An 11,454-nucleotide genomic window follows, 5' to 3' on the forward strand; every position below is an offset into this window, starting at 1 on the left:
AACTTCATGGAAAAAGTAACTTGTAAATGTCTTCATAGTTGAGAGTCATTACGTAAGGATCTTCTTGGTAACACTGGTATTTCTTGTGTTAACTCATTCAAGCAATATTCAAAATGGTGTTTTCCCTAATTGATACCTTGTTAAGGGGGTTAGTTTAATACCAGCCTTTAGTTCTTAGAGCAATTCTAAAGAAAACTAAAATTAGTAAAAAATCTAATATACAAGTCAATTTTTTGTTGTTGTTGGCAGCTTTCTGAGTAATATTTCACAGAATATAAAAGTTTGTTTAAATTAAATGTATTTGTAGGAATTCCCTGGCAGTCCAGTGGTTAGGACTCAGCGCTTTCACTGCCAGATCCTGGGTTCAATCCCTGGTCAGGGAACTAAGATCCCACAAGCTTGGCAGCATGGCCAATAAATAAATAAGTAAATAAATTTGTAAAATATATTTTAAAATTAATTAATTAAATGAATTTGGGTTTTTTGTAACCTACTAATACATTATTCAATACTAACTGATTCTAGTATTTCTTACTGGCATTCCAAAAAAAATCCATTCTCCTTATATGGATTTGCCATTATAAGATCTGAGCATTTCTTACATGTAGAACTGAAGCAAATTATGAGGCAGTACACTTGTATTTTATGTTTTAGTGGTTAATGCCTTTCATACCTGTAGCCTCCATTGTACGACAGAAAAAAATTAGGGAATAGCTTTGAGTCTCTGTTTATGTTTATCGTTGCTGACATCCTACCACAGTTAGTTATACAATAATTATAGTAATATAATATATGATGGTATATTAATATTCAGGATTGTTAAGAGCCTACAAACTTCATAGTACTTCAGATAATCATCAAAAGTGTTCTGATTCCACATATATGCATTAATATATGATATTTGTTTTTCTCTTTCTGACTTCACTCTGTATGATGATCTTATTTACAAAGCAGAAATAGAGACACAGATGTAGAGAACAAACATGGACACCAAGTGGGGAAAGTGGAGGGTGGGGGGAAGGGGGTGGGATGAGTTGGGAGATTGGGATTGACATGTATACACTAATATGTATAAAATAGGTAACTAATAAGAACTTGCTGTATAAAAAATAAATAAAATTCAAAAAAAATGTATGGGTACCAAAGGGGAAGGGGAGGATGAATTGGGAGATTGGGATTGACATATATACACTATTGATATTATATATAAAATAGGTAACAAGTGAGAACCTACTGTATAGCATAGGGAACTCTACTCTGTGCTCCGTGGTGACCTAAATGGGAAGGAAATACAAAAAAGAGGGGATATATGTATATGTATAGCTGATTCACTTTGCTGTACAGTAGACACTAACACAATATTGTAAGGCAACTATACTCCAACAAAAATTTTAAAAAAAAAAGTGTTGTTCTGTCTGTTCTAGAAATACAAAACACTTTCATCTTATAATTTGATAAAGCAGTATATACCAAGTACATGATTTTGAGGTCTGGTCTAAAACTGGTCTTTCAGTATGGAGGCTCGGTTAGGATTGGGTAAAAAAATTATGATAGAATAGAATTGGATAGAATAGAATCAAGGAGGCTTGGCATATAATGGTTTTATGTTTTCTACTGAAGAGTTGCTGGGCCTTTCAGTAAGTTCTGGAATGAATATTAAAATTATTTGCAATTTTTATCTTCCTGAGCAAGAATCTCCTGGAATAATAAACTTATGAAGCCAGTGGAATAGAAGGTCATGTTAATGTGGACAGTGAGCTGTGTGGATGATTTCAGTTTTCCTGGGTTCAAATCTTAGCTCTTTCACTTACTAGCCTCGAGATCTTGGGCAGGTTAGTTATCCTCTCTGTGAATCAATTTCCTTATCTGTAACATGGACGTCTTAGTAGTACCTTCTCATGGGCTTGTTGTGAGAAATGAGTTAATATATACAGAAGACCTAGAACAGTACCTGACACATTTCCCCTTAGACCCTACCAGGGCTCCAACTTCACAGAATTTATGTGATGAGAAATAAAGGGCTTAGATGGTCATATTTGATTTCATATATGGGAATTTTCCATTTGTATTGCTTAAATTTTTACACAAAAGTCTGGCTACATAATTAGCTCACTGGCATTTGCATGTCTTTCAGATACTCCCAGCCCCTACATGAAGAAATAGCACTGCATAAGCATCTGAAGCACAAAAATATTGTTCAGTATCTGGGCTCTTTCAGTGAGAATGGTTTCATTAAAATCTTCATGGAGCAGGTCCCAGGGGGTAAGAGATGGTTTTCTTTCTTTAAAAAGTATAAGTTTCTTCTATATATAAATAAGCTACAAGGATATATTGTACAACACAGGGATTATAGCCAATATTTTATAACTATAAATGGAATATAACCTTTAAAAAATATGAATCACTATGTTGTACACCTGAAACTTATATAATATGGTACATCAACTATATCTCAATAAAAATAAATAAATAAAGTATAGGAAAACCTCAGAAAACAACTTACTTTAAAAAAATATGTTTCTAGGGCCTTGAAGAGGAGTAAAATTGAATGGGATTTACTAGTTTACAGGTCTTAATTTGTCTAAATGTACAGAAAAATTTGACATATGACATTACCTTACAGTTTATCAGGGGACAATAAATAAGTATCAGAACTGTTTTTGTATCAATCATCGTGACTTGGATTAAGGTTAGCAAGCTGAGTGGTCTTTGACTGTGTTTGATAATGACCATCTTCAGAGCAGGGACACTTTCCTATTTATATTTGAGCCCAAGTACTGTATCTAGTATAGTACCTGGGCCACTGTTAATAACCAATAAATGTTAGCTTAAATTCATGGTACATTATTAACGTGCTTTAAAGACTTCATTTGGATAAGATTTTATCCACTGTCTCTCCCTACTTACAGGAAGTCTTTCAGCTCTCCTTCGTTCCAAATGGGGCCCACTGAAAGACAACGAGCAAACAATTGGCTTTTATACCAAGCAAATACTGGAAGGATTGAAATACCTCCATGACAATCAGATAGTTCACCGGGATATAAAGGTAGGATGAGCTAGGATTCATTCTCCTAAGTTCCCTGATGAGTAATTGTTTTATTTGCAAAAGTCATATTGTCTTATGGGTAATAATTTGGAATGATAAGTAAATCCTAGAAACAGCAGAAATATATCACTCTGCCCTGAGTCAGTTATTGATATTCATGTCTTATCTCTTCTACTCAAGGAATAAACCCCTTAACCATGTTCAACCAAAAAAGATTCAGTTTGCACTATATGCCTGGCCCTGTTTCAGGTGCCCTGTGGGACTGGTGGCTCAGCAGAACAAAGTTAAACAGGATATGGTCCTTGCTCCCGAGAGGCTTACAGGCTGGTTAATCTTTGTATACTTACTACTCAGTAAATATTTGTTCAATTAATGGATGAATAGTTAGAAGGAAAAAATAAAATCCCCACTTCTCACAAGTATCATATACTCATGTGTTGAACTAAAATTAGATAATTTATGAAATTCTCCTTAAAAAGGGAAGATTCAGAACTAGTAAATTTATGACAAAGTCTGGACTATTGAAAGTAAGTTAATATTACTACCCTAAAACCAACCCAAATACCCATTTATTTGTGCTGCCCCTAAATATTCCAGGAAAAAAGTAAAACAACATAGAAAAGAAAGGAAAGTGATTGAGAAGTTAAAAATATTGTAAGTTATCATACCCATATCACACACAAATAGCCCCTACTATCTGTAAACCTCGTTTGACCTTGTGACCTGAGTAGCAGATTGTGAACTGATAATATGTAAACGAAAGTGGTGTCGAGAATTCACTACTGAGATTAACTATTAAGGAAGAGTATACAATCAGTGTCCTTTTTGCTGTAAGGACACCTTTACTTACTAGACTTTCAAGCCAACAACAAACAATATTGGAAGAAAGATAACATTTTTGATTAAAATTCTGTCTTCTCTAGGGTGACAATGTGTTGATTAATACCTATAGTGGTGTTCTCAAGATCTCTGATTTCGGGACATCAAAGAGGCTTGCTGGCATAAATCCATGTACTGAAACTTTTACTGGTATGTTTTTGCAATGATGATAGAGACCTCACGTAATTAAAGAAATAGTTGCTGCATTTGAGCATAATGTGAGAGAGAAATTTAGTCTGTGTTCTCACCAACATTAATGTTGATATCTTTTGATGCCCTGAAAAATGTTATAGAGAATTTGATCTGGCCCAGTTCTTACCTCGTATTTATATGACTCGCTCAGGCTCCTGCTTAATGCTGCTGAAGATTTTTTTTTTAACTCTCAATTTGTTATTTGTTTTTCTTTTCATGTCATTACTTCTCTCCTGGTTGGTCTACACCCACTATAATCCGGACAAGATTCCTTTTTTTAACGTTTCTTTAGCCCAGCCTCTCAGTGATTCTTACTTATACTTTAATCATTTCCCATTTGGACTGTGAGTTTCCTCTTTCCTAATCTGTTTACTCCCTGTGGTCTGTTCCCCTACACAGCACATAAATAACTAAGATTTCAATTCAGAAAAAGGAAGTGACTCACTAACTCAGAAGCAGGGTGGGGAGAAAACTTTCCCCGAGAAATTAGGCAATGCAGCTACTGAGCTGCCGCTGGAGCAAAATCCTGGGAGGGTGGAGACAAAGTGATTTCCAAACAGGTGACAGTAGCCAAGAGGAAACAGAGGCTCAGAGAGATTGACTGCCCAACAGTTATGGGGAGGACATCTGGAACTCCAATCCTGCTCTCCACTCCAAGTTTTTACCACTCCATTATTCTGCTGATTCTCATGAAATGTTAAGTTCTTGTTATTGGGAATTCCCTGGCGGTCAGTGGTTAGGACTCAGTGCTTCCACTGCTTTGGCCCTGGGTTCAATCCCTGGTCAGGGAACTAAGACCCTGCAAGTGGCATGGTGTGGCCAAAAAAAAAAAAAAAAAGATAATGAATTATCTTTGGTCTAATATAAAGCAAAATGGACAGATGTCCCCCTTTCTGAATTCTGTGAGGAGGTGGCATGGCCTCCATTTTGCAGATGAGGAAATTGAGAGAGAAGGGACTTCATACCCAGAAGAAACGATAGAACTCAGATTTGTAATCTACCCCTTGTTCTTTGCTTTGATCTTCTTGCCCAGTCCATCTTTCTCTCCACCTTGCTGAAGAATCTGTTCTGGAAGCCTGGAAAGGGGAAAGGAAGAGAGAGAGAAAGTCTATAAGGCTTCACCTCAGAACATTCAATCAGCAAATTCTCTGACCCCATTCCTACTCTCACGGCAGTGGGTATTTCAGGGCACAGAATTAAACACATTTACAGTGTATTTTTTTGAACAAAATAAATTTCATCCTTCTAGCAACTTTAAATATATTTACATTTCTTTTCCTCATACTCCCTCCATTTGGCAAGAGTCACTTTAGATGGTGCCAAGACTCAGTAATTTCTGCAAAGAAAATCCTTACTTTCAGACTCTTGATTTGGGCAAGGTGTTAATTTACTATCTGCTGCTTATCTTTAAAACATTTTTTTTTAATCGCCAGAGAAGTTGTAGTAAAGCAGTCCTCCAGGACCCCTTTGCTTGGACTTCTTGCACTGACCTCTCATGATGTGATGTGTGTGACACATATGCGTGGGTCTGTCTCCAGCGCTGATCACGAGGGCCTGGGGTGTGCAGGCCTCACAGCACTTAACTCAGTGCTGGCCAAGGCACAGGTATAGGCAACCTCTGATGAACTGAGTTGAAAGACAGTGACCTGTGTGACTTCTTAGTGATTTGGTGAGAGGGAAGGCAGCAGCAACTACTCCCTAGGGAGCGCTTACTGCACCCCTGTTAAGTGCATTATATGTTATTTCATTGAAATTCATATATCAACCCTAATCCTTAGGTATCATTTTCCCAGTCTGTGGTGAGAAAATTAAGGTTCAAAGAGGTTAAATAACTTGCCTGAGGTCACAAATCTAGTAAGGAAAAGAGCTGCAATTCAACTAGACTTAACATGCCAAATGGAATGAATTAGCTTCTCCCCGAAACCTGTTCCACCCACCCTCTTCTCTGTCTCGATTGGCCACTCCAAACTTAGAGTTATCCATGGTGCCTCTCTTTTCTCACGCTTCAACTCAATCCACCAAGGAAACCTATTGGCTCTGCCTTCAAAATGTGTCCAAATTTGGACCAGTTCCTCCCTCCTTCCATAGTTCCCACCTCACCTGCATGACCTCAATAGCCTGTTCTCCCTGCTTCCACTCTTGCCCCTACGGTCTTCCCTCAACACCACGGCCAGAGCAATCCTGTAAAAACATAATTCAAGCCCTATCACTCAAAGACCTCAATGGCTTTCTATTTTTTGAGTAAATAGACACCAAAGTCCTTACAATGATGGACAAGGCTCAGACCTACTCGGAGTCCGTTACCTTTTAGACCCACTTCCTATCCTTCCCACCTTGCACAAGCCTTCCTGCACTTCCTTCATTACACCAGGCGGGGTCCTGCTGCAGGGCCTTTGCACATGCTTTTCCTTCTATAACACTCTTCTCCCAACTCTCTGCCTGGCTAAGTCCCTCACCTCCTTTAAGCCTTAACTCGGATGTCATCTCAGTGAGGCCTGTGATTGCCCTGTTTACATGGCAGCCCTTCCCTGGGCACTTCTTTTTTTTTTTTTTTTTTTTGCGGTACGCGGGCCTCTCACTGTTGTGGCCTCTCCTGTTGCGGAGCACAGGCTCCGAACGCACAGCCTCAGCAGCCATGGCTCACGGGCCCAGCCGCTCCGCGGCATGTGGGATCTTCCCAGACTGGGGCATGAACCCGTGTCCCCTGCATCGGCAGGCGGACTCTCAACCACTGCGCCACCAGGGAAAGCCCCCTGGGCACTTCTGATCCTCATCCCCTGCTTTTTTTTTTTTTTCCTTAACACATCACTTACTAACATTTATATAATTTATTTATTTATTGTACTATAGTTTATTGTCTGTCTCCCACTGCAAAAATGTAAGCTCTACAAGCCCAGGGATTTTTGCCTGTTTCAGCCACTGCTGTATTCTAAGTGCCTGGCCTCAGTATAGTAGACCCTCAGTATAGACCTGCTAAATGAATGAGTGGATGTAGTGTGACATCAAAGTTTAAGCTTTTAACCACTAACTTGTAGTGGCTCCCTGGGTGGTTGCAGTGGCAAAGAAATTCTAAAACAGATTATTTTAAAGTAATTTTTTATTTTGAAGATATGAAGATATATGAGCTATGGGTTTTAGAGTTAATACTCTCACTTGTTTTCCTTGGGCTAATGTTCAGATTGGCTTGATCTTCATTATCCCACTCTATAAATCTCTTTCTATAAAATAGTGTGTCATGTGCTTGTGGAGTAAGGAGAGCAGATAGGAAAACATGACTAAGCCTGTTTTTTTTGGCACCTGCTCGATGGGGGATAATTAATACAATTGGCAGATGTTGCTCTTTGAAATATCATCTGATGAATAAAAACATTGCATAATTCGTTGTTAATATATTACTTGAATTGTCCAGTTTTTTAAATTCACTATATTTTTGGTCAATTGTAATTCCTGCTGAGATGTTAGTACAGCTTAAATTCTTTCATTAAGTCTATTTTAGATCCAGAGATATAAAAAGAGTGGTAGACTTCAACGCATATTTTCTAAACAATCACTTGATTTTATTTACCTTGTAAAAAATGATCACTTTGGGGGAAGCTATCAATGAAGAGAAATCATAACAGTTTTCTACTAAGGGTAGTGATTTGAGGAGCGTGGTTGCCTTATCCTTCGCCAGGAGAAATGCTTTCCTCCAGTAATGTTACTGATTTAAGCTGAGAGCAGGCGTGTGGAGTCGTATATGACTGTGAACATGAGCTACTGTCATGTAATGATGAGGTCTGGAAGATAAACCTGGCAAAATGACAATATGTGACAAAAATAATGTACTTTTCCTTATTTTTATTTTTGTTTTTGTTTTTGTTTTTGCGGTATGCGGGCCTCTCACTGTTGTGGCCTCTCCTGTTGTGGAGCACAGGCTCCGGACGCGCAGGCTCAGCGGCCATGGCTCACGGGCCTAGCCGCTCCGCGGCCTGTGGGATCTTCCTGGACCGGGGCACGAACCCGTGTCCCCTGCATCAGCAGACGGACTCTCAACCACTGCACCATCAGGGAAGCCCTCCTTATTTTTATAAACACAGCCAGTTTCTAGCCTTTGATAGTGGATTTTATAGGAACTGTTTAGAGGACATTTGTGTAGCAGTTTTCACCTATAAATCAGGCATGGGGCATTCATAAAAGGTGTTGCCTGTGTTTATCACAATGTCTGTCACTTTGGTTATGAATCAGAAAATACTGAAGTGGCTCTTTTGGCAAATGCCTCAGAACTTGAAATAATTCATTATGGCATCTTGGATGGGTTATATCATTTGTGTGAGTATATCAGAAGCCAGGGATATGCAATTATCTGTTCCTGTTCACACTCCTGACTCATTGCTGGACTTTGAGAAATCACTGCAGGTTAGATGTATAAATTTAGCCTCTAGTTTGAGCCAATGAGACAATTGCAATTGAGTGTCCACTTGGGATATACGAAGCCGGAACTAGAGCCGGAGTTCTTGGCCCCCACTTAATGCTCTTTGTGTCATACCACACTCTATGACTCTCTGATTCCATGAAGTCTTTTAAATCTCCTCTCTTTTTCTTTCTATTCTTCTAAACTCTGGTGGTTTGTCTATACTGATGGCTCATGACCTGTCTTTGACCCATTAAATCTGTTATCCGTGGACCACAGGCTCACAGCAGAAGCCACGTATGTTAGATTTACAGAATAATGTACACCCAAAATTATTTACATTATTATTATTATTATATATATATATTTTTTAGAGGATATTGGGGGTAGGAGTTTATTAATTAATTTATTTATTTTTGCTCTGTTGGGTCTTCGTTCCTGTGTGAGGGCTTTCTCTAGTTGTGGCAAGCGGGGGCCATGCTTCATCGCGATGTGCGGGCCTCTCACTATCGCGGCCTCTCTTGTTGCCGAGCACAAGCTCCAGGCGCACAGGCTCAGTAGTTGTGGCTCACGGGCCTAGTTGCTCTGCGGCATGTGGGATCCTCCCAGACCAGGGCTCGAACCCGTGTCCCCTGCATTAACAGGCAGATTCTAAACCACTGCGCCACCAGGGAAGCCCCTATTTACATTATTTTTAACAGTGACTTTCAGAATCTTCATGCTTTCATGATTAAGAAATGAGAATGAAAACAGAAGAACTGAGCATTCAATCAGGAACTGAGAAATAACAGACTAAGGAAATGGATGAATGACCTAAATTTTTCCTGGAAAAGATTAGAAGTATACATAAAGGGAGTCTTCATGTATTTGAAAAACTGATTGCAGAAAAATGTGTGTTGATATATTTTCTGTTATTCTCAAATGATTGTTAGAAGTTTCTAAGAGGTCCCAATGAAATGATGCCTCAATTATAATCAACTATCTAGGAAAGGAGAAAGTATCTATTTGTAAACAGATAATATTACTATGCTGTTTTTATGTCACCAATGAAATCCATTATGAAAACTGCTATTTCCCCTTTTATTAACAGCATAAAAAACTGGAATTCAAAGAAGATGAGCTATTAAGACCCGAATCGTGCTTTTCTTTTTTTCCAAATCATGCTTTTAAAGTTACCTTATTTATATAAAGAAATTGAAACTGTCATTAGGTGTTCATCTGTTTTCTCTTTTTAACGTGTAACTGTGTTTGAATTATGTGCAGGTACCCTTCAGTATATGGCACCAGAAATAATAGATAAAGGACCAAGAGGCTACGGGAAAGCAGCAGACATTTGGTCTTTAGGCTGCACGATCATTGAAATGGCCACTGGAAAACCACCCTTTTATGAACTGGGGGAACCACAAGCAGCTATGTTCAAGGTCACATTTCATATGTCTTAAATGTCTTAAAAACCAGTGGTTAAAGCTCTTCATAGCTCCTGGATGTTCCATGTGCATATGTCATATTTTTTTAGGTAAAATGAAAGGAGCCTAAGTTAGCACAATCTAAGATATAAAGTTCAAGATTCACTCCCCCTGGTCAGCACCTCTGCCTCACATGGAGCACCTCTCTCCACATTAGTTTTCCCAACTATAAAGTGAGATTCAGTGTAACTTCCTGTGACTGCCCTTTCACAATGCAGTATAAATAACACATCACTCCACAGAAGATGATTTAAGCTCTTTGGGAAACACAGTCTGAAAAATCTTCCACTGAGGGAGATATAAAAACATGTTTTCTCCATTTAGGTATTAAAGACATATTTTCCTTTACTCCGCTATCATAATAGTTTGAAGGCTCCGTAGATAAAAGGGCATAGTTTCTATTTTAAGTACATCAAACTTATTCTCATCTATCTCCTCTTCTAGCCTGTTCATTTGCCCATTAGTAACTGTTTTGGGGGTGGGAAAGGAAGCAGCTCCATCTTTCAAAATAGGGAAGCACATGATATGCAAATAGGGAGCACATGATATGCAAATAGGGAGCACATGATATGCAAATAGGCCTGAGAGAGCCCAGGGGCCACAGCTTCAGCATCCGGGTCCTGGGCAAACAATGACCTGCCCACGAATCCCTGTAGTCCTCACCTGCCACTCCACCAAGCCAGAGGAACATTAAGCGGAACACCTGTTTCCCAAGAAGTAAAGCTCACATGTCTGCTATTCTCTAAGGCATCGGACTTTTGATCATAATTTGTTATTCCTTTCTCTGCCACTGATCGTGTTTCTAGTACTTACTCCGTTTGTGAATAGCCTCTTATGAGGGACCACGTAGTACATACCCTTCTGTGTTTGTACAAAGCTTGGTTTACTTTAAGAGACAATATGATAGGCTACTGCTGATACAGAAATAGTAGTATAACCAAACCTGAAAGAACAATGAGAGCTGCTCAGGGAGCTGCCTTTCTGGACCTGAATGGATGTCTTTCTCTTCTTGGCCAGTCTTTCAAGTTTTCACCAGTCTCTAGGACTTCACTCTGAAATGCTCCTCTGTTACCCACACGGTGCTGGGATTATTATACAACATGCTTTAGATGAGATAGCATACTCTGGCACAGTTTGAATCCAGACTCTGACACAGTCAAACTATTTGATGACTTTAGGTAAATTACTTAACCTTCTTGTGTCTCAGTTTCCTCATCTATAAAATGGGTATAAAAATAGTACCTATCTAATAAAAGGGCTTTGAGGAGTGGATAAGACAATATGTGCAAAGCACTTAGAACAGTGTCTGACACATAGTAAAGGCTTTATAATTATTACAGATAATTATATCTTATTATCTATATAATAATAAATTCATATAAGCTATTTAATAACAAAGAAGATTTCCTTAGGAAGTTTTCTCTGTACTAAATACATGAAAACATTACTGAAAAAAAATTAGAGTGATGTCAATGAGAAGA

At 38.7% G+C, this 11,454-nt stretch overlaps 1 protein-coding gene across 3 annotated transcripts in view; it reads left to right on the forward strand.

Annotated features, from left to right (window-relative positions):
- MAP3K5 (mitogen-activated protein kinase kinase kinase 5) overlaps positions 1-11,454 on the forward strand; it is a 215,933-nt gene that overhangs the window by 171,507 nt on the left and 32,972 nt on the right. For all 3 annotated transcript variants that reach the window (XM_067701965.1, XM_067701964.1, XM_067701966.1), the window contains exons 16-19: positions 2,135-2,262; positions 2,910-3,046; positions 3,970-4,075; positions 9,771-9,928. In XM_067701965.1, the coding sequence (XP_067558066.1) occupies positions 2,135-2,262; positions 2,910-3,046; positions 3,970-4,075; positions 9,771-9,928 (529 nt within the window). The remainder of the gene's footprint in view (positions 1-2,134; positions 2,263-2,909; positions 3,047-3,969; positions 4,076-9,770; positions 9,929-11,454) is intronic.

This window comes from Pseudorca crassidens, chromosome 13 (genome assembly GCF_039906515.1).
Source record: "Pseudorca crassidens isolate mPseCra1 chromosome 13, mPseCra1.hap1, whole genome shotgun sequence".
Classification (NCBI taxonomy): Eukaryota; Metazoa; Chordata; class Mammalia; order Artiodactyla; family Delphinidae; genus Pseudorca; species Pseudorca crassidens.